Raw genomic sequence first — 25758 nt, forward strand, 5'->3', positions numbered from 1 at the left:
ACTCGATAACCAGCCGGTGAGGCGTCAGCGCCTTCTGGAGCTTCGGACTCCGTGCAGGTTTTATTTTTTTTGGCTGACGTATTGTGATCGTCGGCAGCATTTTCCTCCACGTTGCTCTCGTCCCAGCAGGTGATTCTTTCCGCCCAGACTTAACGGGCGCCCCCCCGTTTGAAGTCTGCTCCGTTTTACGGCTCTGCTGCTGAACGCGCAGAGGCCTTTATGCGTAATTGGCGCCGAAGGCCTCATATTAAACATTAGTAGGGGGGTGATATTTGGGTCTGACATGGTGGCGTCCTATTGGGTGCGAGGGGGGGGCTGGGGGGGCTGGGTATTTAAGCCACGCGGTCCGGTGCGCGCAGTGAAGAGCACGTCCCGAGCTTCAGCAGGTGAGTCCCGGTTCCTGCTCGACTTGAATCAAAGCTGCGTTTAATTCAGTTTCATCTGGAGCTGATTGGCTGTTTCATATTATCAATTATCTACATTAATTAGAACCAAAGAAGGGAAACGGGCTGAAGTATTTATCCTTGTGAGGCTCTGATTCGATTGAAATAGTTTAATGTGGTTGGTACGAGGTTTTTTTTACCGTATACAGTACAGTAAAAGTGAAAGATTTAAATTAAAAATGTTTGCCTTTGTTTTGCATACAAATGTGGAAGTTATTTTCGGGCTTTGAGTCTTTGCTAATCCGTTTTATACGCGTTTGTTTTTGCTGTGAAACCTCTCCGTGGGTTGCAGCTCAAGATGGTTTCCCCCCCCTGGATGATCGGGGCTCTCTGCTGTCTGATCCCAGGTGAGTTCTGAGTCCTCATTCTGCAACAACGGGGACAAAAATGTGCCAAAAACGTAGCGGGTCGACGCCGGTAACGTGATCCATCTCGTCTCCCAGGCCTGTTGGAAGCCAAATCTCTGCTGAGCACCTTGGAGCAGGAAGGTAACGGCCGATCTGAGACGACTTGCATCGTTTTAGGTCTTCAAACACTTTGAGCTTCATCCCTCCTTCTGACAGAGATGGTTCCCGTTGGTGGGATTCGTACCGACCCGGAGAAGGCGAACGGCTTCCTGACCCACTCCAGGCCGAAGCGTAACGCGGACCCGAGGTGGTTCCGAGGGAACCCGGACTTCCAGTCTTACTATCGCTACTACAGCAGCATCGGACACACTGAGGGGGTAAGAAGACGTCTCCGGTGGTATTTATTAAAATAGACCCCCCCCCCCCCCCCCGTGGTCTTTCTGAATTTGTGTTCCTGCCTCTCAGCTGTATGAGATCGACAAGCTGCGGATGCTCTACCAGCAGATGAGGTACCTGGAACACACTTATGGCCCCAATGCTTCTTATTTCCAGAGCAAACTGGGAGTACCAATGATCATGTGTGACCCGGCCACGGACAAGAAGTGTAAAGCGGCTCCTCCTCCTCCGCCGATGAAGGGGGCCCCGAGGCCCACGGAGCCCCCGGCGATGCTCCCGCGGCCTCCTGCCATCTCCCAGGCGGATGTTCTCTACTTGTGCAACAAGAAGGACCCGCTCTGCAAGCCCCACATCGTCTATCTGCCCAGCGGCGCCGTGCCGGTGCTCTGCGACCCACGGTACCACCCCCACTGCGCGCCCCAGAAAGCCACCCCAGAGCCGATCAGGCTGCCCCCTCCACCCAAAAGGTCTGCGCCGCCTCCACCGCTGTTCGTCAAGAAATCCCCTCCGGCGCCCAGCCGCAGCTTCAAGGCCATGGAGTACGACTGCGACCCCTACTGGGACCCCGACTGCCTGATCGACCAGCCCAGGCCGGGGAATGTGAAGGCGGCCGCCCCCCCGCCACCGCCTCCTCCTGTCGAGGAGGAAGAGCAAGAGGAGCCGGTTCCTCTCGGTCCCCTGGAGAAGAAGGTGCCCCACTATGCATATCCTTACTTCTACCACCAGAAGGCCTACGACCCCCGGGATGACCTCTACGACCCCTTGCGCTTCCAGTACCCCCAGCCCGCCGCCTCCGCCGACGAACCCGCAGACGACGGTCCCTAAAACGCTCCGGGACGTGCTGCAGTAGAGGTGAAGGGTTTAAACGTCTTACGAGGGACTTGTTTAAACATTATGAAACTGATGAGTCATGTTTTCGGCTTTGTGGAGACGATGAGATAATAAAGTGACGTTTCGTCATCGGTTAACGACGAGTCGTGTCTCGGCTTCAGAAGGGGTTCCTTCCAGGCTCACACGTCCGGCCTGGGGGGGGGGGGCGGGTGTAATTACGTCTGGCTCCACCGTTCATTTAATACCCGCTAAAATGCTGACTCCTTTTGGACCCCCCCCGCCCCACACACACACACACAGGCCTCTGCCACACCGCCCCCTTCTCCTGTTAGTCAGTCTAACCCCCGTCTAACGTGACTTCAAAAGATGACTTAACTGCAAACACTCCTGACAATAAAGGTGCAGCTGCACGCGGTGTGCTTTCAAAACGCACGGTGTGCGCGTGTGTGTGTGTGTGTCGGAAGAAGTGTCAAAATCCCATGAAAAAAAAAATCAGGTCATTTATTACATACAGAAACATTTAACAATACAACAGGGTAAAATAATGATGTTCATGTACAGTGGAGTCACTTCTTTCCACCCCCCCCCCCCCCCCAGAGTAGTGTAATTAAGTGCTTTTAGATACACTAGTGGTTGGAAATGGTGAACTGGTTTGGAAAGCAACAGCTTTATTTAAAGTTTTGTTTTAGCTGATCAAATTAGAACCCCAAAAAGTAAACTAGAAAAGGGAACAAAACAAACATCAGTGCTCGTTTTCTGACCGGCTCAAAAGAAGAGCCCTCTCATCCTCCGGCCGATGCCCTGCCTGTCGTACAGCACGTTGAACTTATTGATGAACTGGTTCATACTATTGCAGGTCTTGGTGATGGTGCCTAAGTAGGCCATGAGGCCCACGTCATTGCATTGCTGCGAGGGGAAACGAAAAGTTTGTTCATTAAAAGCTCTCATTTGAAGAAAACGTCCCCGTGAGATTCAGTGAAACTATTTAGAGTTTAGCACAACGTCTGCTCAAACCTTACATCGTAGAAGTCTGTTTTGAATTTGATGGTGCTGAGGACAGGCAGTCTGTGGCAAAGGGCGTTTGCTTCTCGGAGGATCTCGTGGTTAAACGGAACCTCTCCTGGAGCCCGAGACGACCGACGGGGAAAAGGAGCAAAGCGTCAAAACACTGCAAAAAAATGCTGATGCGTCGCCCCCGAGGCATCGTCATCACGGCGGCGCCGCGGAGGGGCCCGCCCCCACCGCCTCATTGAAACTCCCCTCACCTGATTCCACGGCTCTGACGTACTCTAGAATGATCTTCACCCGACTGTGGAGCATCTTGATGGCGCTGTGCTGCGCTATGAGGTGTTCAGCGACTGGAACGACAGAGCGCCGCGCCGGTTACGCCGCAGGCGGGCGAGAGAACGGGAGAACTCGGGAGGGTTTTCACATCTGCCGAACCGCCTCTCCTCTTTCAACCTTGACTTTGTTTCGCTGCAGTAAAATCACAGCACGGCCGTTTACCTGTGGAGTTCTCTCCGGTACCGGTGGCCGTCATTCGAGCAACGTGATCGACGCCGATTCTCTCCGCTTCCTCCGTGGCCAGAGTGTACGTCAGCTCGGCGAACAGCATGGTGGCCTACCGGTTCAAAGTACACGCACACACACACACACACACACGGGATTACACGAGTCTCCGCGGCAACCTAGCTGACTCCTGCGGGACGGGTCGTATGTCGTAGCACAGAAGGGAAGGATTACCTCGCCGCTGATGATGTCGATCACCGATTCATAAACGCTAACGGGAAGCTGCGGGAGAAACAGGACACGCCGTTTGAAGCGGCGGGATTCTAAAAGACGCCGCTTCGGTGTTCCCGCGTTCTGACGAAGGAAGAGCCGAGGAACTCACGTCGGTGTGTTTGGTCATCGGGTTGAGCTTGAGGAAGAGGGGGCTCTCAATAATCTCACACACCTGCCGGGACGAGACAACGGAAGCGTTTCCGGGGGGGCGACTGCAGCCCAACACGGCTCGGTCTTACTCGTCGTTGCTTAATAATAATTAATAGTTAATAATAATATCTTTATTTATGCTGAGGCTGGATCGGAGTCCGATCACTTGAACCTTTGTCTACCTGTTTGTGGATGTGGATATCGGACTGGTCAGGCGGGCCCCCCGTGGTGTACCAGCCCAAGAACTCCATGTCTTTGAAGACCTGCTTGACTGAGAGATGAAAGGAAATGTAAAAGAGAAACGTAGCAGCGAGGACTCGGTTCATGACGACCCAACGCGGCGGCCGCTCACATTGCTCCTCCTTGGTGTAGTAGTACTCCTTGTCGATATGCACGCGGTCGTCTACGGTGTGCGACAACAACTCGAAGGAGTTCATCACCTCGATGTTTCTGCCCTCCTGCTTCCCGATCAAAGCGCCGACAACTGAACAGACGTAAAACGGCGGGCGGCGTTACAGAGCGACCGGCGAGCGGCCGCGGTGCACGCCACGACGTACGCACCCTGCATCGGCCGCCCCTCCTGCGAGCGGATGCGTATCCAATGGTCGGATATGTTGAGGATCACCAGAGGGTGCAAGGCGACGGAGACGCTCCCGGTGACCCCCGAGGCCATGACGCCGGGGCTGGCTGCAGTCACAGTGAAAGGATATGAAAATAATCAGATTGATTCAAGTCAATAAATGATAAACTCGTATCCAGCGACGCGTTGCCTGGCCCATTGCTGATAAAAAACATTTTAGCTCTCCAATATCAACACTATGCTGAAAAATTCAGCCGAGTCGGGTCTGATTATAAAAAAATAATATTCCTTTAATCCCTATCTCTGTTGTCAAACTACGTGTTGCTGGGAAATGATGTTCGTGAAACGATTAATCAATATACTAATTATTTCACTGTGTAATAACATATATATAGGACAAATAAAGTTCTTCATAGATGGAGCTGATCGTCACCGGTTCATCTCTGGACGACGGACGTTGGCTTGTCGGTACCGGTAATCGATATTATTCCCAGAGAGCCCGAATTCCAACTCCGGTAAAAGCGCAACACGATGACAAACCCACAACCGGCCAAATGGATGAATTCGTTGACAGCTTCTCCACCAGATGCTCGTCCGTCCACCCCCTTTAATACCCCCTTTAACACCCCTTTAACACCCCTTTAACACCCCACGGGCGTCACCCACGGCCACCCGTGATAGGAGTTCACGGCACGCAGGAACCGTCTGCACGCAGGTTCCTGTTATTATCGCGCAGGAATCAACGAGGAAACTGGAAATGTACTCGCCTGCCCCATCCACTTCCATTCCTCCGCCATTGCTGGTCGCCATCTTGTCCGGTAAACCGCGCAGGCGCACTGGAATATTCGCTGAGCGGACGATAGGTGGCAATATCGGTAACGGGGGGCGCTTTGGGAGCGGCGCCGTCGCTTCTACCGTCGGAGACAGATTTATTAAGTGTTTAAACAGAAAGCTAAACGGATTCGAATGCGAGCCGAAGCTTTAAATAGCACCTTTGCTGTAATCGGCTGTAACCGCTAGGTCCTTTAGTTCGCTGGGTCGTCGTTTCCGGGGGATCACTGACGTGAACACAACCATTTGTGCGCACGGAAATCAGTCCGTGTTCAATGTTGCAGGACTTCTGTTTACAAAATGGATGAATTTAAAGTGTGTAATCTGGACTACTTTCCCGAAAACATTTTAATCGATGTGCTGTCGCATTTGAGTGTGCGTGAGCTCGTCAGAGCCGGGAGGTAAGGCAAACGCAACTTCGCTAACAGCGATCCACCATTTATTGTTGTTGAACCGAAAGTCAGGAGCGTCTCGCCTTGAGCCTGAACCCTGTCACGTGATTCATTTGCTCGTTGTGTTTCATGGCGGCGTTCTAGAGTGTGTAAGAGATGGAAACGTCTCGTTAAGGACCAAAGACTGTGGAGAACGGTCGACCTGACTGCATGGAAGGGGGTAAGACTGTCCCGGGGGGGGGGGGGGGGGGGCTTTACCCATCTCCTTCAAAGTGTTCTTTTTATACGACGTGTCCTGTATTTAAGGTACCGTAAAAGAACCGTACAACTAAGTATTATCGTGTATACACACACTGTAAGTTACTGATAAACACATGGAACTATTTCTTTCGCTCCTGAATTGTCAGTGAACGTAAGCCCCCCCGTCCTTCGCATACGTGTCATATCCTGTCCTTCCTCTGGTAGGTGTCGTCTCGCATACTTTGGCTCTTGCTTCGTCAGTACCTGGGCTGTGGACTGAGGTGCCTCCGCCTGCGGGGGCTGCTGCTTTCTGCCCGAGGGGGCACGTTCCTCTCCGAATCCTGGCTCAAGTCGTTGTCCACCAAGTGCCCTCGCTTGAGTAAGCTTTACCTCCTGCACGCTGACCTGAGAGGCCTGGCCAGTTGCCAGCTCCTGCCCCCGACGTTGCAGGTGCTGGAGCTGTGTGGCTGTGAGCTACCGCGAGAATTCTTCCACCAGACTCCCGCGTCGGCCGCTCCCGCCCAAGCGGAGGCGACGTCTAGTGTTGGTGCTCAAAAGCAGCGACGGGAACTCAAGAGGAAACGGTCTGCCTCTCAGTCGGGGGTTGGGATCGAGAGGCTGGTCCTCAACAACGTGCCCTCTTTCACGGACCAACACCTGCAGAGTCTGACGTCGTGGGAACGGCTCGCTCGCTTGGAGCTGCGCGACACCTTTCGCGTGACGGCTAACGGCCTGAGGAGCTGCGCTGCCAAGGATGGGATCTGTGGCGTGGAGGGTCTCTCCAGGCTCAAGTTCTTTGAGATAGGAATCACCGGACGGCAAGGTTACCAGTTACAAATGGCCTCCCTCGGCCTGGGGGCGGGGTGGCTCGGCCTGGAGGAGCTGAGTCTGGGCGGGAAGGAGGTCGGTCCGGGCTTGCTCTGCGCCAGCCGCCTGAAGGATCTCAAGTGTCTGTGCCTGTGGGCTTGCACGCTCCGGGAGATGCAGATAATGCGGAGCTGCAGGATGCTGCGGGGGCTCCGGCGGATGACGTTTTCAGACGTGGTCTTCCAGCCTCGACAGTCTCAGCCCGCGGCGGACGAGGAAGACGCTGGCGGAGAAGAGCGGGACGATGTGGAAGACGAAGGTGGCGAAAACAGCAGCGATGACAACAAGACCTTTGACGCAAATGACCCCATTCCAAGCTTGCGCCGCTCGCTGGCCGAGCTGCTGCCTTCCTGCACGCTAGTTTTCACCAACTGCTCTGTTCAGGTCAGCGCAGACTGAATGAGGTCTCCTGAACACGTAACTGAACTAGAAACATGTCTTTCGCGTACGGATATAGTGCTATGATGCTAATGAACCCACATAGAGGTTTAAGGATATCGCATACAGTGGGTAAAATAAGTACGCAACATTTTTCTTAAGCTGCTGGTTGAGACATAAAATATTCACCGGATGTCGGTAACAAATTATGCATCCCACAAACGCAAAGAAATTAAATCAAGCCTTAGAGCCCGTAAATTAAGTGATGCGTAATCAAATGGAATGACACAGGAGGAAAAAGGTATTGAACCTACTAACTTAAATGTATTTTATGCTTCGTATTAAAACCTTTGCTGGTAATAAACAGCTTCAAGACGCCTCCTGTGTGGAGAAACTAGTTACAGGCATTGCTCAGGTGTGGTTTTCGGCTCATTCGTCCACAGAAATATTCTTCAAATCTTGAAGCTGCTGTGGGCCTCGTCTGTGGACGCTGAGCTTTAGTTCTTCTCTCAGATTTTCTCTGGATTCCTGTCAGGTGATTGGCTGGACCATTCTAGCAGCTTTATTTTCTTTTATTTGGTGACTGCTCATTCCAGGTCCTTGGCTCTTTAACAACGCCTCGAGGAGCACATAGTCATCGCCGGTTTATGGTGAAATGATGTTTCCACTTGCAGATTATGGCCCCAACAGCGCTCACCAGAAGATTCAGAAGTTTAGAAATCCTTCTGGATCAATGCTATCATTATGTTTTGCAGCAATAAGCAGGTCTTGAGAGAGCTCCTCCTTTCCTTCATGTGTCCCAATACGTTTTCCCTGTCAATCTATTTTTTTTAAACATGTAACTTAATTAATGGACAGCTATGGTGGTTTGTGTGGGTTGTTACCAACATCTGGCGAAAATTTCATGTCAGTAGCACCTTTAGAAATAAATTAACTGAGAAAAAAGGTGACAAGCATTCAAGGGTCATTTTACTTGTTTTATTGTGTTCCTTGTAAACACAATGAGTTCATAGAAATGTTTAAAGTATCGCAGAAAAAGTCCCCACAGTTTTCAGTTAGTCAGGCTTTCAGGAAAAGGTTCAAAATCCAATGTTTAAGTGTTTGGCTCTAATTAGATAATTCTCCTTGCCTGCTTTTTCAGATTTAAGTAACAGATTTTTTCCCTCCTGAATATTTTTGGATTCTTCCAATTTCAGAAGGAGAATGGAACGTCACTACTGTACAACTGACCTCTTCTGGTCTAGACAAAGACGCAAGTTTCCTTCAGATGTGAATAGAAAGTCATTTTAACAGTTATATATTGTGATATTTACTTTTGTTTTTTTTACAAAAATATTAAAATGAGAAACATTTTAAAATTAAAACTGTACCAGTTAAGGTAAGTTACTTGCTCTTTGATTTGAGGCATGGCTTCAGAGAACCAGATGTTCTTAAGTCAGAAAGGTGGCTATTCTACATGGTTTGGAGAAATCTGCGGTTAGATGCGTTCATATCGACCAACCCTGCACCGCCGCCCTTTGGTTTTAAAGCAGGATGTTCACATGAAAACAACCCACCTCGAGTCATCCAAAAATAAAATGTCTGTAAAATGTAGTCTCAAAATATGAAACAAAACATGCACCTGTTTCTGCAAGACTTTGGAGTCATAAGAGGGTGTCATCCTCTGAGGCACCTGTTTCCTGTTCCTTCGCTCCATTTCATATTTGTATACATTCAGAAATAGTATATCCGGTAGATGCAGTTCTTGGGTTTTGTTGTTACACAACAGCATAACAAATTTTAAATCAAGTGAAAGTTGCTTAATTTTTGTATGGTTTAGAAATTTTGATGAATGTCTTCGTTTTTTCAAAATAAAATAGACATGAAATAAGTATGCAAGAGCTTTGTCGATGTGAATTGTCGTATTTAAACCATCCGTTAAAATTTCAAGGCTATAAATTGTTTTTTTTAATAAATACACTTCAAGAAAAAAAAAAAACAAGTGTCATTTGTCGTTTTGTGTTTATTTATAGAATCATGCATTTTCTTTCGTCACTAGTCACTACTCACTCGACTGGTGTAAATAGTGGGACATTTTTAAATCCCTTGATTGTACATGAGAATAACTTGTAATAATGAAATGGCCTAATAGATGCAATAAAACGAGTCCAGCTTTGTTCGCTTAAACGTGGCTTTCAAGTGCTCTCTCACAGCATCAGGAAGTGGGCGGGTACAATAGCCTGGGGCGTGTGCGTCTACCAATCACACGCTGCCTCCTGGGACAATTCTGACCAATCCGAGTCTTCCCTGCGTCCCCGTAATGACCAATTGCATTCGTGCGAGGTAGCTTTTTGAAAACGTTGGCGGCTAAGGCGCTTGAAAATATCGAACCTGGGACTAAGTTCGCTATAAGGTTCATCGATTAGTTCCTTTCCGCGATGCAAGTAAGTCTTGTTTTTAATGTTAGATTGTGACAGACGAGTATCGGTGCAGCTAACCGAACATGCGAGTGAGTCTGAAGCGACGGGTTAGCCCCTGCTAGCTAACGGTAGTTCGTATCCGTGTTGAGCTAGTTTTAGCATAGCTTCTCGTTCTCCTCCGTGAATACAAAGAACGAGCATTCGCGCGTTATAGTTTACAAACGCAGTACGTTTTATACATTTTAATCACAACCCGCGGTGCCCAACGGTTATATTAATATGTGTGTGTTATCTGATCACGTCATTCTTCATCTGAGCACATCTTTCCAGGATTGCCTGGTTTAAATTTAAAGATCTTTTATCTTCTGCATTTGAAAGGCAACGCGATTAGAAGCTCGAATCGTGTTATCTCTGTGTTATCTCTTTGCAGAATAAGGAGAATCATGAACCAAGAGCTCTTCAGCGAACGGTAAGCTTTAAGGCAACATTTACAAACGGCATCTCTAATCAGAACACCAAAAGTGGTTGTCATGGTGATGCGTGAACTGTAAGACTGTCTCTCTTTTTTTAATGCATTCTTATTCCTGTGTTTGGTTGTTAATGCTAGCTCCCAGCTCCCAGCATGATGGCAGGACCGCGGCGTGTTCAGGTGAAGCCCAGCGCAGAGATGGGCGGAAGCACCATAACGGGTCAGATTACTGTCCTATCACGAGCAGCAGGTACGCAGCCGTGGAAATGTGTCTGTATTGATTATGTGATCATTTTTAGGCCCTGGAAGGGAGTGTGTTGGCTCGTCCTACAATTCAGCCTCAAAGTATGTATATTCTGGAGCTTTGATTTGTGGATGAAAGTTTTTTTTTGCCGTGCTTTTATATGTGGATGGTTAACGTGAGAATATGTAAATGTCTCTATAACCATTCCTCCACAGGAAAATCTCCATTTCAGACTTTGACATCGGTCGACCGCTGGGGAAGGGCAAATTTGGTAACGTCTACCTTGCTCGGGTCAAGAAGCTGGAATCCGTGGTGGCGTTGAAGGTGTTGTTCAAATCTCAGATGGAAAAGGAGGGCGTGGAGCATCAGCTCAGGAGGGAGATTGAGATTCAGGCACATCTCAAGTGGGTATCCTGGAACAATAACGATCCGTTCGGTTCGTCCTCAAACAAACCTTGAATTATCCAGTGCTCTTTCTGGGTACGATCTCCCTCTGGGCAACTCTTTAGTTTCATTTATTTGCAGGCCATTTTTCAACCATCTGCTGACGAATACAATCATTTATAGGTTTGATATGCCGAGAGCAAAATGAAAACAGAAGTGCATTTGTGTCTTGCTGAGCCTTTATTACGCATTAGTCCACATTAATTCAGCTTCTGTTTACTCAACCCAGTTGCTCAAATAATACATTTTATTATTATGCTTTGAACACATTGGCATCAAATGTCTTTCGTTTGTATGAAGACATTTCATTAATGGCCATCTGTCTTTTTTTTTTTTTTTTTTTTTTTTGTCAGGCATCCCAACATCCTGCGCTTCTACAATTATTTCCAAGACCGAAAGAGGGTGTTCTTAGTGCTGGAGTATGCTCCACGTGGGGAAATGTACAAGGAGCTACAGAGATGTGGGAGATTCGATGATCAGCGTAGCGCAACGGTAAGATTTATCGCTGCCTTTAAGCGGGAGAACGTTCAATTTGCGCTGACGTAGCTTTTAGAAACAATAAATCCTTTTTCCTATGAACCTTGTTTGTAGATTGTTGGAGAGTATTTTGCAAAGACTCGCTGTATCTCGTCTTTGACAGGCAGTCTGAACTCCGAGCGAGATCTACATCTAAAAGCTGAAATAGTTTAAACTTGATTTTGCATTATTGTTATGATCCAACGCCAATCGCGTCGCCCTTCTAGTACATGGAGGAGATATCCGATGCGCTGATGTATTGCCATGAGAAGAAAGTGATCCATCGTGACATCAAACCAGAGAACCTGCTACTCGGCTATCGAGGAGAGCTAAAAATCGCTGATTTCGGTTGGTCCGTTCATGCCCCTTCTCTGAGGTGAGGAATCTCTGTGCTGTTAAGGTATTCAAATGTCAACGACGGCCGCTCCGTGCCTCTGTTTCACGTTGCGTCGTGAATCTGCTTGTTGCTTAATGCACACTTTCTCCGCTCCCATTTGCATCATCTTCACTGTCCAGACGTCGCACAATGTGTGGGACACTGGACTACCTCCCCCCGGAGATGATTGAGGGCCACACACATAGTGAGAAGGTGGACCTGTGGTGCATCGGTGTCCTCTGTTATGAATGTCTGGTGGGAAACCCACCGTTTGAAACTGCCAGCCACACAGAGACCTACAAGAGAATTATGAAGGTTAGCGTCCAACATCCAACCTTTATGAGTACATTGGCTTCTGTGAACGTCGATCACGCAATGCAGAGAAAACAAAACCTGCTTTTGAACTGTCGTGCACACATAATGGATTATCACTGATTATCACTGGATTAAAATAAAAGGATATCAGTTTGTGAAGATAAACACGACACCCTGCAGATGTGATGGTGAATGCTATTTTGCTGTTTCTGCAGGTGGATTTGAAGTTCCCCAAAGGGATCTCCGATGGGGCACGGGACCTGATCTCTAAGCTGCTCCGACACAACCCCAACGACCGCCTCCCCCTGCAGAGCGTCATTGACCACCCTTGGGTGCGTGGGAACTCGCGTCGAGTCTTGCCACCCGTCTGCCCAGCCAAGAATTGCTGAGCGCTCCCATCCCGCCTGCATGCATCTCAGTGAGGAGTGTATGAACTGTCCCTCTGAACAGACTCGGCCGAGGACGCTCTCTTTTGCTGTGTGTATTTCCCCATGTGTCTTGTCACTTTTTTAATGTAATCTTTTTTTCTGTAACTTTAAAATCGTTACACTTTTATTTTGTATGATTTTGTATGATTGCGTTGACCCCCCCCCCCCCCCTTATTTCTGTTGCACTGCCAACAGCTATTCTGACGTCAAAGATGAGGTGTTTGATGGTTGAGGGGCAAAGCATGTTTTGTTTCCCTCAGTCTGTACTTTAAAGTTCTAATAAATATTCTACATTTATTTGTGGAAGTTTTAATAACATTTAATTCGTTTTTCTAATTGACCGGTGAATATAGGGATAGTCTATGATGTGGAAGTTGTCAGATGTTATATGCACTCGTGTAGTGGGTCTCCGCACGGTAGCGTGGCCGAGCGGTCTAAGGCGCTGGATTAAGGCTCCAGTCTCTTCGGAGGCGTGGGTTCGAATCCCACCGCTGCCAAGGTGTTTTGCAGTAGTTTACAGCGGGAACACAAGATTTTAGTTTTGATCATCTGTTAAAAAATACAACGTCAGAACCTATATACGTATTACTTTAGAATACTGTGAGTGTTCTCGGTAGCAGCTCCAGTCAAAGTATTCTGAATCTGAACAGTACCGGCGACTGTGCACCGAGCGGAGCGAAATCTCTCTGACTGTCCCTGATGATGATGATGAATATATTTATTAGATAGAATGTTAGAGTACAAGTACAGTCACACAGTAGCATGTATTACAGTACAAGTACAGTCACACAGTAGCATGTATTACAGTACAAGTACAGTCAAACAGTAGCATGTATTACAGTACAAGTACAGTCAAACAGTAGCATGTATTACAGTACAAATAACGTCAAACATCCTGTCTAAGAGGAGCATTTCAAAAAAGCCCTTGCGGGCTTGTTTCCGTTGAAAGTCCTTCGTACATAAATCATCCACAAAAAACAATACAAATAAAAATAAATCCAATATTAAATTACGCAATTGATGCAACGTAACATTAGAAAGACAAAAATAAAATGTTATTACACCGCCAGTGCAAACTAACAATTAATCTAAAATAAATTACACCACTGATGCGAGATGACAATAAATAACTTACATAAATTACAATAAATTACTAAAGCAATTAATACGTGCAACATAGGTGGACAAAAAAAAAGGAGGGGGGGTTTGACCCGGAGAGAGTCGTGATGGCTATCTCCGTTTCTGTCCCCCTGAAAGGTGTATTTTTAGGGCCTTTTTGAAGGAGGCCAAAGAGGTGCATGTTTTGAGGGCGGGAGTCAATCCGTTCCACCCTTGGGTGGCCGTATTGTAGAAAGATGATTTACCCATGTTAGTCCTATAGGAGGGGGTAATCAGGTTGTTGTTTGAGCTCCCTCTAGTGTTGTGGCTGTGGGTGTCACTAAATCTGTGGAGGTGTTCCGTCAGGTATGCAGGGATTGAGGGGACTGAGGGCAGAGCTGCATTGACTATTTTAAATGCCAATCCCATTTTGAGTTGTTTAACCCTATCTTCTACCCTGAGCCATTTTAGGCTAGCAAAATGTCCAGGAAGAAGGTGGGTCATGGGCCCCAGATTGAGGAGTAGCCGAATCAGTTTATTTTGGGAGGTTTGGAGCCTGGTTTTCAGGGACATTTTGATGTTTGAATACCAGGACGTGCTAGCATAGTCAAAGAGGGGCTGAACGAGGGCTTGAGCAAGCGTCCGGAGAGCACTTTTGTTGACAAAAGCAGACATTCTGCCCAAAAATCTTGTTCTCTGATTGACTTTTTTGATCACCTTAGTTGCCATACTATCGCCAGACAGGTATTTGTCAAGAATCCCTCTTATTGTCTCCTTTCTGGTCACTCCCGAGGAGAACCTCAGTCCTGTTTGGTTAAACGCCGCAAAATATGTTAAATTCACACGAGAGTTCTAAGCCTTTATTTTGGTAGGGACATTACATGTTCAAATCATTTCCGGGTTATTAGACTAAAGGAATTGTTCTTCCGGGTCAAACCTGCTTTGAAGTTCAAGCCCTTTTGCCAGAGACCCGAGGCGGCCCGGTGTGATATTACCTGAGAGTGCTGTTACCTTTACGGATTCTGATCGATACTATTGATTAAGCAGCGTTCACGCATGGCTGCTTTACCGCCCGGAGATCCCCAGCTGGTCTCCATGATCGTTAGCCATTTAAAATCTCAGGGTCTGTTCGACCAGTTCAGGAGAGACTGCCTGGCGGACGTCGACACGAAGGTAGGAAACCACACCTGAGCGCTTCCGGTGTATAAAAACCCAAATGCTAATATTGCGTTTACGTGTGAGAATGTAAAGCAGCTTCATTATATCAGGCTAGCCAAAGCTACATGCTACTGGAAGACGTGCTCGTATCTAATAACGTGTCAAAGTAGCGATTGATTTCATGAAATGTAGGAATACATGTTTTATTCTGTCCTGTTAACGACTTGTTTTATTTATTTATACACAGGAATGATGATTCGCCTTGAATGGCCTCATTGCTGATGCCTTTTCGTCCTTTTCTCCTGCAGCCGGCTTATTTGAACCTGAAACAAAGAGTGGATAACTTTGTCTCCAATCATCTCTCTAATCACACGTGGAGCCCTCATTTGAACAAGAACCAGCTGAGGAACAACATCAGACAACTCGTTCTTCAGTGAGTGAGACAGTTCCTGTTTTCACCACAAGGGGGGTGTGTGTGTGTGTAATGTGTAAGCACGAGGAATGCTGAGTCGAATCAACCCGTTCCCGTTAGGTCCGGGATGCTGGAGCAGGGAGTGGATAGGATTGTGGCCCAGGTGGTGGATCCAAAGATCAACCACATCTTCAGGCCCCAGGTTGAGAAGTTGGTCCGTGAGTTTCTGTCGCCCGGCAGTTGCTCCGAGGAGCCTCCAGGGGCGCCGCCGTCAGCGGAGGCCAAACAAGACGGCGGCGTTCCTGAGCAAGGTGCCCCGGCGTGTCCTTCCCTCATCACGAGAACAACATGGCTGCCTCACACCGATGAATTAAACGTCTACATTTTTTTACAGCCTCCACGTCGACTCCAGCTGCAGCTTCAACCAGCGACGCCATGTCCATCTTGGATACCATAACGACTCTGAACCAGGAGGCCAGCGTCAGGGCCACCTCCGGCACAGATAAGGGGCGTAGAGGACAAAGCCCAGACGACCCCCTGCAGCCGGCAGAGGAGGGCGTGCAAGACATGAGTCTCGAAGAAGAAGAAGAAGAAGAAGAAGAAGGAGAAGAAGAAGAAGGAGGAGAAGAAGGAGACGACCACCGAGGCGGAAAGATGCTGGAAGAGGGAGAAGAGCTCCGGTCGGAGGTGAAAACGGAGGACGACCAGGAACAAGTGGACTTGGGAAAAGAGGGGACAATGGAGGAGGTGAAAGTTGAAGAGGACGAGTCGAGTCAGGAGGTGACGGAGGAGGAGAAAGAAAAGGTTTCCAGCAAAACGACTGGAAAACCAGCAGAGGAGAAGCCGGACGATGATGTGCTGAAATCTACGAGTCAGGTCGAGCAGAAAGTCAGAGAGCGGATAAAGGAAGGTGAGCCGCCGCGAGCCGAGCCCTCCGCGGGCGTTTCCATGTCGCACACTCCATGTGGCAAAGAATTCATCGGGAATTCTTTATCGTAGATATCGGATCGTTGAGAAATGTTTCGCGAAATGTGAGAAGAAAAGATTGTCTTGATCGAGCTTCAAAGGAAATGGACTCTTGCACTTCTTTGATTGAAGGTCTTTTATATTGTTTTTGTGGAGGATTTGATCCACTGTCTCATTTTCTAACTTAACACCCGTCCGACTTGCTTAATTTAAAATGATTTTTGTTTTAGGGCGAACGCTGACGGCGATGTCTTTTGTCTGCAGAATACTTCCTGGAGGACTCGGACCTGGAGGGCCTGAGCGACATCACGGTGAGCTCTGTCCACACCAGCGACCTGTCGTCCTTCGAGGAGCAAAGCGAGGCCGAGGAGCCGCCGTCTGAGTCGTCTGAAGAGGGCGAGCTGCAATCGGATGGTTTCTTTATTTTATCCCTGTCTTTCAAACAATTTGGTCTCTGTTTCGTTTGATTTGATTTTAAAATAACTTTTTTTTTTTCCCAGCGGATCAGAAAATTGAAACGAAACAAAGCAGCGGAGACGCCGGAGAGGAAGATCGCAAACCTCGCCGCAAGGCCTACGTTCACAAGCCCTTCCTCTACTCTCGTTACTATAGCGACTCGGATGATGAAATCACGGTGGAGGAGCGCCGCCGGTCTGCCGTGAGTTGTTTCGACGTTCGCGTCGAAGGCGTAGGAGGAGCAGAGCTTCTGTTGCTTCAGTTGTTCCTTCGCTGGTTTCGTTCGTCTCACCTCTCCCTGTCCTGAACCGTGTCCTCACAGGCCAAAGACAAGGAGGACAGGCTGCTCAAGAGACAACAGAACAGAGAACGAATGGAGGAGAAGCGCAAACAGAAAGCGGTGCAGGCTGAAGAACAAGGTACCGGTGTCGCTGTCCTCTGCGTGTCCACTAGGTGGGCTTGAGTTTGCCTTCAGCGTTTCTCACGCACGCTGCCTTCTACGGACTGTGGACAAAACTCATGACGCACTAAACGAGTACACTATAAATATACTTCAGTTTTAAATGTGTAATAATATCCTGCTGCTGCACGAGTTTAAAGAACTTTCTCCCCATTTGTCCATTTGCAATTATCACAGTTTAAGACATCGTGTTTTCCAGATGCTAGAAAGCAGAAGGGAGGAGACGCTGCTGGACAGGAGGGCCCCAAAGCCAAAGAAGCCCGCAAAGAAAGGAAGGTCCTGGAGAAAAAAATGGCTCTCAACAGGAAGAGGAAGCTAGACTCGAGGTACAAAGAAAACCTGGAACCTGCGTGTGTCTTCATTGTAGACTTTCTAACTGTGTTTATGAACCTCTCACCTCAGGAAAGAGGGGGATTCTTCAAAGGAAAAAAAGAAAGGAGATGTGGAAATATTCAAGAAAGTGGTACGGGAAGCGATGACAGGTTTCATCACAAGGTAAAGGTTTGTCCTCTTTGAGTCGTGAGTCGTAACTAGAGTTGTCCTTCAGGAAGTGAAGTCCACACTCTCTAAGACGCCGCTGCCAAAACTAATAAGAAGTGCGTCCGAATCTACGTCGACCGAGGAGATGCATCGGAGGACAAGCGGCGGCGTCTCGGAAGATCCCAGTGAAGCCAAAAAGATGCCCGACAAGGACAGGACGCATTCGTTTATTCTGGACCTGGAGCACGGATCCCAAGAGGCTCTCAAGCAGCGTTCGTTCGGGAAATTCGACAGGCTGTTTCGGAAAGAAGTTCACCGTAAAGAGCGAAGCGTTTCAGATGAACGTCCCAAGCTCAAACAAAAACACGAGAAGAAAATGGAACAGCCGGCAGATGAACCGCAGCAGACGGAAGGAGCCGCCTCTAAAGTGTCCTCCGAAGACAAAGGCGAGAAGAAGCAGAAGACGAAAGGTGAGAAGAAGATGGCAGGGATCACGAGAGAGGGAAAGCCGCCTGTGTCAGAGGGCCCGGAAGATGAAGGGCTTAAAGATGCTGCTGTCAAGAAGGCAAAAGCTCCATTTACGGAGGCGGTAAAAGCGGAGAAGGACAAATGTAGGGAGAAAGAAAAGAACAAAGGTGAGAAAACGGCATGTAAGGCTGAGTTCAAGCAGCTGCGCCCCGACGCTGCCGGCCCCCCCGAGGATCGATCTGAAATGGAGCCCGGGTCCGAAGGCGGCAAAAAGAAAGAAAAACACTCCAAGGAAACCCTGAAAAGGTCAAGAAGCCACACTGAGGACAGGCCAGGAGACAAATCTAAATCTAAAACGGACAGTAAAGACAGTGAGAAGGAAAAGGCTCGAGCTGATCAAGAGGGACAGAAGTCCAACAAGTCCAACTCTGAGACTGACAAGGATTCAAAAAGGGCCAAGTCGACTGAAAAAGGACGAGTCGGCGAAAAAGCAAAGTCAAAATCCAGAGAGGAAACAAAGACTGCGTTGCTATTAAAGACTGAGCAAAAGGTTCAGAGTTCAGAGGCGAGGAGCACGGGAGGCTCCCCCAGCGGCAAACCTGAGACGAGCAAGGAGAAGAAAAAGGAGCAGCGGCGGTCCGAGGAGCCCCCCCACGACAAAGCAGACGTCAGGAGTGCAAAGAGAAAACTGGAAAGGAAAGAGAGAGTCTTAGGAAAGAGAGAGGACTCGCAGGAAGAAAAGAGACTCTCCAAAGAAGTCCAAGTTGAAAGGTCGGATAAATCCTCCGAGTCTTCCGGGGCCCCTCTGGACCCTGAAGCGGACGAGCAGCTGAGGAAGCGCTCTCTTCTCCCGGAGGCCAGCGCAGACCCTGAACCCGCCGCCGCCGTCGCCGCCTCCTTCTCGGACGACGCCTGCGACGCTTTGAGCGATGTCACCCCCGAGCCTCCCGAGGGCGAGACGGAGTCGCACCTCGGCCGAATCCCGGCGGTGCCGGTCGAGGCCGAGGCGCTGCTGACCCTCGTGGACGTCTGCGCGTCGGCGGAGGCGAGGCTTCCTCCGGAGCGCCGCCAGGAGGACGCTGCAGCCGAGACCCTGCAAGACGCCGACATAAAGATGAAGGAAGCTGCTCTGACTCTGCTCTCCATGGATCCCGACGCGGCGGCGAATCGGGTCGTCTCCCACCTGATGGAAGCCTCGGCGGCAGCTCCGGAGCAGCATCTTCCTCCCGAAGACAAGCCAACGGCCGCTGAAACGGAGTCCGCTGCCACGCGGCTGTCACTGCTGCGATCTCAGCAGATCGACGTGGAGGAGCCGGACGCAGGAGGTAAATGAAAGCAGCGATGCCGAGTCGTGTTATTGGCTCTTTGATCACGTTGAAATGTTCGTCTAAACGTACATTTTATCTGTTTTGTAGCGTCGGAGAAAGAACTGGACGTGGTGGGAGCTGAAATAGCCGAGCAGGTAAAGAATAGACGGCTGGAGAATCGCTCTCTGGCTCCGTTTCATCACTTCCTTTACGCGTTTGGGTGAAAAGTAGCATGTTCTAAACTGTTAACGCCACAGGGGAAAGAAGTCCTTCCTCTGTCTTCTCCACAGGAGGAAGCGTCCACCTCAGATGAACGGCCGACTCCTTCAAGCGAAGACGAAGCCAAACACGGAGACGGCGATCTGGAAACGGAGCCGAGTGAAGACGCGGCTGGTGAGGAAGGTGAAGCTTCTCGTTGCTAATTTCGGCTTGAATTCCAAATCTTTGGTTCTTTTTGTCCTGTGGTTTTGATACGCGCATCGGGGACGCACACGTCTCGGGTAGCTTTGAGTCGTTTTCCTTGCTTTACTGAACCAGGAGACGTCGGAGGAGCCGCAGAGGGACGCGCAGAGGGACGCGCAGAGGGACGCGCAGAGGGACGCGCAGAGGGACGAGCAGAGGGACGAGCAGAGGGACGAGCAGAGGGACGTGCGGAGGGACGAGCAGAGGGACGAGCAGAGGGACGAGCAGAGGGACACGCAGAGGGACGAGCAGAGGGACGCGCAGCTGTTTCTGAAGCCGCTGAACAAAACTCAGAAATCTCCACCGATCAAGGCGAGTGCTTTAAATCGGGTTCGTCAAATAGAAGATCTTTGGCTGTTTGGTCATCTCTGCCTCTCATTGGTTACTTTAGAGCAAACGCAGACGGGCGTCGCCGATGCAACGGCGAGCCTCGAGGTGAGGAACAGTCACGATTTAGACCTTTTAACGATTTCATCATCAGAGAGTTTCCCCCGAGACTAAAGTTCAAGGTCATTTCATTTGAACATCAGATAAAGGAAGCTGTTGCCGAGGGCAACCGAGCAGAATTGGAGGTTGACGTCGGTGAGTCTCTACTCTGAATGTAATTTGGTTCTTGTTTCCAGTGGACTTTTGAATTGAGCTCAATTGGTTGCATTTTCTCGCTCTTGTTTTCACCTCCAGGTGAGGCCGAGGTTGAGACGGCGGAGGAACAAAAGGACGATGCACAAACCGTAAGTGTCCGCGTGGCGCCGCGGGTCGTGTCTCGCCTTGTTGCAATCCTCATTGTTATGTGTGTTTATATAAATGACATTCAGGCGGAAGAAAACGTCCCCGAGAGGACGGAGGAGGTCGGGGAGTCTGAGCCCGAGAGTCGATCCGAGCTGATCAAGCGAACCAGTGAGTTTGTTTGATCTGAAACTGACGCTTGTGTCTTTCGTTACTCCTCCGTCGTCGGCGTTCGTCTGTCATTGCCGTGCGCTCGTCTGTTTCAGGCGCGGACGGCCAGGAGGAGGAGAACGGGTCCGACCTGTCCGAAAAGGTAGCGCCTGACCGTTTGTTTCCCGTTCGGATCCAACCCGTAGGCGCTGGTGACGCAAGTCTCGCTGTTTTAATGTAGGCTGAGAAGACGGGAAGTCGAAAACGACGGCCGTCCAGCCCCAAAGCCTCAACGGTGAAAGAATCTGGTAACGTCACTGAAATTCTAAAAAAAGATTCTACATTTATGACCTTGAGTGATTTAGAAAATGGGAAAACACAACTTCCTTTAGTACGGATGCATTTGTATGCAGGATTCAGAGGCTATATGTCACATATAGAGTCACATTTGTCTTCAATTCTGTTTCTGTAACCGATCAGGTGAAGAAGGAAACATCGAGGCTGAAAGAGATCAACCAGTGCCCGAGGTAAAGACAAGCTTTTAAAGCCCTTGAACCACAGCGGGCTTCTGCACGACCGACGGCCGATTCGCTCTGCAGCTTCCTTTCATTCCTCAGGAAACCGATCAGGATAAAGATGTGGAGGTCGAAGGGTCACGCAGCGATCAGTCACCCAAACCCAGCGAGCAAGAAGGGAAGGGCCGACCTCAAACACCCGAGAAAATGGAGGAGACCTCGAGCTGCGAGGAAAGACGTCCAGCGGCTGAAGAAGAAGAAGCGACTGCTGGTCAGATTGTCACGTAAAATGTGCCAATATTGAGTTATCAATAAAATGTTACAGGTCGAAAATTGTCGGGGAAACCTCACAAGAATGTTCGCGTCTGCGTTTGCCTCAGATATTCTACGACCATGAGAGGATCTATTCCTCCGTTTGAGCTTCATGATGCAGACTTGGGGATTCTTGAAGCTGTTTATGAGTCTCGGCTCAGTTTTCTGTGGCGCTTCTCCTCTTTGAACTTCAGACGATCAGAAGGCGGACGGAGCTAAAGACGAGGAGAACGTCGACGAAAGCTCCTCAAGGAAACCGGCCGAAAGCGATGAGGTCGGTTAGCAAACGGGAAAAACGTACGAATGAAAGTCCGATGCCATCGAAACGTGTTCCGGGTTCACTCGGCCTGATCCTTTATTGTGTTTGTCTTAGTTTGCGTTCGATCTGCAGAGAGCCGATGAAGACGGCGCACCGAAGAGAACAGGAAGTGGAGCGAGTCCGACGCCCGTTTCAGAAGACGCTGAAACGGCAGGAACCTCCACATCCAAAGAGACCGATGACACGCGTGCGTTTGCTTTGATCTTCCGTCCTCGACTTGTCCTCGAACCCATAAGGACAAGCGAGCCGAACGTCAGCTGCTAGCTTGTGGCTTTTTCATGAATCCCACTTTCCTGTCGTGCAGGTGAACCAGCGGGGAAGAGGAAGAGGTCCGAGGAAACCGAAGAACCTCAGGAGGTGAGATTTATTCAAACTTTCTCTCCACCCTTAAGTGTTCACTTAAAAAAAAAAATTAAATGTGTTTGTAGCTTCTAATTCTGCAGGGCGAAGAGGAGGAAAGCAGTCGGCAGGAAGAGAGCAGCGTGCGACAACCTGGTGAAAACGCTGGTATTAAAGGACACACTTTTCCTTGTATGAATATACAATCGGGTATTTTAGGAAGCGCCCTTTGTGGTCCGGTGAGGCTGTAGAGACCAGATTCCAGCGTGAGGAGGAGCCGATCGTCTCCGCGTTGTACAGTTATCTTTCTCCTGCTTGTTCCCTTTCGGTAGAAACGACGGAGGGTAAAAAAGTGGAGGAGATCTGCAGCGAGAAGAAACCGGACGACGTACGTGGGCAGGAAAATGTCAAACTCATACTTTGTATTTAAGGAAACGTACGGACTTGAACATCTGTGCTGTCTCCAGGGTGAGGCGGCGCGTCCTCAAGGCGTCCAAGATACGCCTCTGAAGAAACCCGGTCGGCGGGGTCGGCCTTCGAAGGCAGCGTTGGCGGCGGCGGCTGCTGCTGCCGCCGCCGCCGCCGCCGCCACGGAGGGCCCCGCTGAGGAAAAAGAAAGTGACGAGAATGAAGAGGAAGGGGAGGACGGCGCCGCGACCAGAGCGACCACACGCCTCGCGTCTCGTCTGGAGGCCGAACGGTAGCTCGGAGTCGTTTTTAAATGACCTCGATCAGTTTAAATCTTCGTGAGGCCTGCAGGAAGCTCATCTGCCATCCGACCCGCCATGATTGATTTAGTGCTGAATGTTTGCACTCCGACGGCCCAGCGGGCGTCGACGCCGTCCACCGGCCGTTAGTCAAAGCAGGGAAATATTTGACACTAAAGCAACAAGCGTTGTTTCATATGCGTTTTCACTTGCTCCTCAGAAACAAGCCAAGCAAACCATCCACCCGGGCAAGTCGACAGAGCGGCAAAGAGGAGGCCGCCGCTGGCGCGCGGTGAGTTTGCCTTATTTAGTCCCACCTGAACCGACGGCTGGGACGCCGCGCCGTGAAAGAGAACATTTCATCAAACGTTTTCCCTGAATTTCACCTTGTTTTTGAGCTGTTGGCTCCAGAATCTGAAAATACGAATTCATTTAGCGAGACTAAAGCGGTTTATATCCAACACGTAGCATCATTGAGGAGGTGCAGATCAATGTTGCTGCTTTTGGTGCATCTTCTCAAAATGTCGTCAGACTTCGTTACAAATCCAGGGTTTCTGTGAGTCCTTAAATAGATTAGATACTTTTAATGGAACACACTCATTTTACTTCAACACATCAATCTTTTTTTTTCTTTTAATTCTCCCCTCCTTGTATTTTCTGAACTGCTTTTTTCCACCTAAATATTCTTTTCCAACCTAAACACACGACACTTTAGCAAAATGAGCTGACTCGCGCTCCTTGTTTCCCCTCCTGCAGCGGGACGAGGGGCCAGCCTGGAGCGGCGGCAAAGGGAGGCCGTAAACGGGAGCCCAGCCCTCCCGCGGGGCGAACTCGTGGAGGACAGAAACCGGAGGAGCCCCCGGCGAAGAGAGCCAAACGCTAAACCCTCTCCTTACGGCCTGTTGGCACAAAACGCCGTTTCTGCTCCGGCGGCTGTGGGCGTCGCTGCACGGTGTAACGGGCTCTGCTCTGATAGCTCAGCGTAAGCCTGAGGATTTGTGTAGGAATCCCCCCCCCCCCCCCCCCCCTACATCTAGTCTGCTTCGCTCTTCCCACGTGGTTTTGATTAGATTTCCTCATTCCTGAGTTTGTTGGGTAATAACCAGACAATTTCGGGCCAATCAGAGGCCTCGTATGCAGCCGAGTCGCGCTTTGAGATGAAGGTGACATTAGTTCAGAGTCTTTCTCACTTCCTGATGAGGTTTGTTTCATCTCCACAGAAACTGTTACGCGTTTAAATGTAAATCCTGTACATAGAAATGGCTTTAAAAAGTCTCGTGTTCATTGTTGAACTTTCATTCCATGAATGACCGGATGAGTTGACCACTTTTTAAACGTTTTTGTTTCGATACTTCACGTGATTCAGATTCAGATTGAAGTAACGGCAGTATTAGTACATGAACACGTACTCCTTGAACGTTTCTCATATACATGGATCTCGTGTAAGTTTAGTTTGTATTCCTCCAACCAGTATAACATATTTTAATACCTTTAAGCTGAAAGTGTTTCATTTCTGTAAAAGATTAAATATTTGCCTCCTTCTAAACTTTTGTCAGAATTTCTTTGTGACATTTGTTTTTCATTTCATAGATGTTTTCCTTATTTGTTCTACGATGTGGAAAAATATTCAACTAAAATATGAAAATTATTTTCATGATTCAGCTCAGAGGCAAATAAAAGTTTCAGAACCACAATCTACCTAAATGATAATCTTTCAAAAAAAAATAAAAAGTCTCTGAGCAAAACCTGTTTCATCTCAATGATGCTTGGAGCAGCGCCATGCAGAATGCGTGGATCTGTATTGATCTGTATTTATCTGTATTGATCGACCCGTATCATGTCTCAAACCTTATCTCCCGTGTTTCCTAAATGGATGTGCAGCCCGAGGACGTTAACCAATCACGTGGGAGCGGAGGAAAGGAGAGGACATTCCTGCTAACGGGGGATAAAACTGAAAAAATCACAATTGAATATTCCACCATCATGAACGCGTCAGGAGGCTTTAACCCCCCCCCCCCCCCCCTGCACCCGTGGGCAGTGGTCTTTCCTCTACTGGGGATTTGGCGCTGCACATAATGGCCCCCTCATGCAGCCACTCCTCTCACAAGACATAAAAGTCAACAGGTGTTTAACGTCAGAAGAGTTTCAAACAAGAGTCGGAGAAATAGCCGGAGACAGGCAGCTGGGAGGGGGGGTAGCCTAGAGTCTGAAAGTCTGTGACAACTTGTCTTCAGGAGACACGCGATGCAGCCGCAGCTTCTGACACCCACTTCACCTGCTGGAAAGAAAAGGCCCATAATAATTGAAGAATGTCTAAATGATCCTTGAAGCTCTCCTGTGATGTGACGTGAAACCACCGGCAGGGGTCCGCCCGTTTGGAGGGCGCCTTTATTTAGGCGTGAGAAGAAAGAGAGAGAGAGAGAGAGAGACCTGAGCAGGCAGCTACGGAAGCCTTTCATGATGTGCTTGAGCTGCCAGAGTGCAAGTAGAGCCAAAAACAAAACTATAAATCACCTCTGTGCTATCTGCACACACGCACACACACACACACACACACCTGCTCGTGTGTCTGCTGAGCTGCTTTGAATAGCTTCCACCAGACACAGGAGCTCCTCTGCTCGTCTCTGTCTGAGTATATTCACTGCAGTTAGGATATTCACCAGCAGAGGGCGCTCTCCCGTCCACCGACTGCGAACCAGACACAGCGAGTTCGATTTCAAACTGATCCCAATCTCAACCCGATTTAAATACCCTCTTTCCTACAGACCATATACAAATCAATTCACCTGCAGTTTAAAGAGTATTTTTATTGTGTGATATTATGCTTTTATGTTTATTTTTACACTTTATCTTAAGGTTTATGTCTCTGAAATGCTCCTGAATACAAAGACGCGTTTTAACGTCACCCATTCAAGAAATAAATAAGAAGCTCTTTATTTATACTTTATACTTTATTTAGAAACGCATTTCTTTTTCTAACTGGATGCATTTCCCC

At 49.0% G+C, this 25758-nt stretch overlaps 5 protein-coding genes, 1 long non-coding RNA gene and 1 other non-coding gene across 7 annotated transcripts; 6 read left to right on the plus strand and 1 right to left on the minus strand.

Moving 5' to 3' along the window:
• The first annotated feature begins 283 nt into the window (after nucleotides 1-283).
• and3 (actinodin3) lies at nucleotides 284-2112 on the plus strand. Its single transcript, XM_068740663.1, has 5 exons — nucleotides 284-301; nucleotides 736-790; nucleotides 887-931; nucleotides 1007-1167; nucleotides 1256-2112. The coding sequence occupies exons 1-5, from the start codon at nucleotides 284-286 to the stop codon at nucleotides 2009-2011; spliced, it is 1035 nt and encodes a 344-aa protein (XP_068596764.1). The 3' UTR covers nucleotides 2012-2112.
• Nucleotides 2113-2610: 498 nt separating this feature from the next.
• cops6 (COP9 signalosome subunit 6) lies at nucleotides 2611-5339 on the minus strand. Its single transcript, XM_068740421.1, has 10 exons — nucleotides 5297-5339; nucleotides 4511-4636; nucleotides 4302-4433; nucleotides 4132-4220; nucleotides 3909-3971; nucleotides 3761-3808; nucleotides 3524-3638; nucleotides 3283-3375; nucleotides 3037-3137; nucleotides 2611-2923 (listed from the first exon to the last, which is right to left on the minus strand). Exons 1-10 carry the CDS (start codon nucleotides 5337-5339, stop codon nucleotides 2783-2785), a joined length of 951 nt encoding a protein of 316 aa, XP_068596522.1. The 3' UTR covers nucleotides 2611-2782.
• Nucleotides 5340-5657: 318 nt separating this feature from the next.
• LOC137895346 (F-box/LRR-repeat protein 12-like) lies at nucleotides 5658-7258 on the plus strand. The gene is made up of 3 exons (XM_068740831.1): nucleotides 5658-5761; nucleotides 5897-5972; nucleotides 6218-7258. The coding sequence occupies exons 1-3, from the start codon at nucleotides 5661-5663 to the stop codon at nucleotides 7256-7258; spliced, it is 1218 nt and encodes a 405-aa protein (XP_068596932.1). The 5' UTR covers nucleotides 5658-5660.
• A 2396-nt stretch (nucleotides 7259-9654) lies between these two features.
• aurkb (aurora kinase B) lies at nucleotides 9655-12389 on the plus strand. The gene is made up of 9 exons (XM_068740665.1): nucleotides 9655-9660; nucleotides 10067-10105; nucleotides 10244-10325; nucleotides 10405-10450; nucleotides 10565-10753; nucleotides 11147-11285; nucleotides 11537-11685; nucleotides 11826-12000; nucleotides 12216-12389. Exons 1-9 carry the CDS (start codon nucleotides 9655-9657, stop codon nucleotides 12387-12389), a joined length of 999 nt encoding a protein of 332 aa, XP_068596766.1.
• Nucleotides 12390-12843: 454 nt separating this feature from the next.
• On the plus strand, nucleotides 12844-12925 carry trnal-aag (transfer RNA leucine (anticodon AAG)). Its single transcript has one exon. It is a non-coding gene; the product is annotated as a tRNA-Leu (tRNA).
• A 1644-nt stretch (nucleotides 12926-14569) lies between these two features.
• On the plus strand, nucleotides 14570-22528 carry bod1l1 (biorientation of chromosomes in cell division 1-like 1). The gene is made up of 26 exons (XM_068740666.1): nucleotides 14570-14699; nucleotides 14993-15117; nucleotides 15217-15407; nucleotides 15491-16006; nucleotides 16327-16476; nucleotides 16563-16720; nucleotides 16841-16937; nucleotides 17178-17304; nucleotides 17381-17441; nucleotides 17526-19251; nucleotides 19342-19453; nucleotides 19524-19635; nucleotides 19771-20007; nucleotides 20226-20277; nucleotides 20377-20426; nucleotides 20511-20592; nucleotides 20688-20734; nucleotides 20813-20879; nucleotides 21052-21098; nucleotides 21189-21357; nucleotides 21593-21672; nucleotides 21772-21904; nucleotides 22022-22074; nucleotides 22161-22224; nucleotides 22389-22448; nucleotides 22524-22528. The coding sequence occupies exons 1-26, from the start codon at nucleotides 14583-14585 to the stop codon at nucleotides 22526-22528; spliced, it is 4638 nt and encodes a 1545-aa protein (XP_068596767.1). The 5' UTR covers nucleotides 14570-14582.
• A 97-nt stretch (nucleotides 22529-22625) lies between these two features.
• LOC137895106 (uncharacterized) lies at nucleotides 22626-24296 on the plus strand. The gene is made up of 3 exons (XR_011105530.1): nucleotides 22626-22756; nucleotides 22984-23055; nucleotides 23520-24296. It is a non-coding gene; the product is annotated as an uncharacterized lncRNA (long non-coding RNA).
• Nucleotides 24297-25758: the final 1462 nt, after the last annotated feature.

The sequence above is a fragment of the Brachionichthys hirsutus genome, chromosome 6 (genome assembly GCF_040956055.1).
Source record: "Brachionichthys hirsutus isolate HB-005 chromosome 6, CSIRO-AGI_Bhir_v1, whole genome shotgun sequence".
Taxonomy (NCBI): Eukaryota; Metazoa; Chordata; class Actinopteri; order Lophiiformes; family Brachionichthyidae; genus Brachionichthys; species Brachionichthys hirsutus.

Excerpts from the sequence above, each read along its gene's own strand:
- LOC137895346 (XM_068740831.1), top strand. The coding sequence starts at position 5,661 with ATGGATGAATTTAAAGTGTGTAATCTGGACTACTTTCCCGAAAACATT. Across the intron at positions 5,762-5,896 it reads GAGCTCGTCAGAGCCGGGAG|AGTGTGTAAGAGATGGAAAC; the intron begins GTAAGGCAAACG and ends GCGGCGTTCTAG. Across the intron at positions 5,973-6,217 it reads ACCTGACTGCATGGAAGGGG|GTGTCGTCTCGCATACTTTG; the intron begins GTAAGACTGTCC and ends TTCCTCTGGTAG.
- and3 (XM_068740663.1), top strand. Across the intron at positions 791-886 it reads TCTCTGCTGTCTGATCCCAG|GCCTGTTGGAAGCCAAATCT; the intron begins GTGAGTTCTGAG and ends CTCGTCTCCCAG. Across the intron at positions 1,168-1,255 it reads GCATCGGACACACTGAGGGG|CTGTATGAGATCGACAAGCT; the intron begins GTAAGAAGACGT and ends CCTGCCTCTCAG.
- bod1l1 (XM_068740666.1), top strand. The coding sequence starts at position 14,583 with ATGGCTGCTTTACCGCCCGGAGATCCCCAGCTGGTCTCCATGATCGTT. Across the intron at positions 15,408-15,490 it reads CGGCGGCGTTCCTGAGCAAG|CCTCCACGTCGACTCCAGCT; the intron begins GTGCCCCGGCGT and ends ATTTTTTTACAG. Across the intron at positions 21,099-21,188 it reads GAGATCAACCAGTGCCCGAG|GAAACCGATCAGGATAAAGA; the intron begins GTAAAGACAAGC and ends TTCATTCCTCAG.
- aurkb (XM_068740665.1), top strand. Across the intron at positions 11,286-11,536 it reads ATGATCAGCGTAGCGCAACG|TACATGGAGGAGATATCCGA; the intron begins GTAAGATTTATC and ends TCGCCCTTCTAG. Across the intron at positions 12,001-12,215 it reads CCTACAAGAGAATTATGAAG|GTGGATTTGAAGTTCCCCAA; the intron begins GTTAGCGTCCAA and ends CTGTTTCTGCAG.
- cops6 (XM_068740421.1), bottom strand. The coding sequence starts at position 5,339 with ATGGCGACCAGCAATGGCGGAGGAATGGAAGTGGATGGGGCAG. Across the intron at positions 3,639-3,760 it reads TCGACATCATCAGCGGCGAG|GCCACCATGCTGTTCGCCGA; the intron begins GTAATCCTTCCC and ends TTGAACCGGTAG. Across the intron at positions 3,138-3,282 it reads CGTCAGAGCCGTGGAATCAG|GAGAGGTTCCGTTTAACCAC; the intron begins GTGAGGGGAGTT and ends CTCGGGCTCCAG.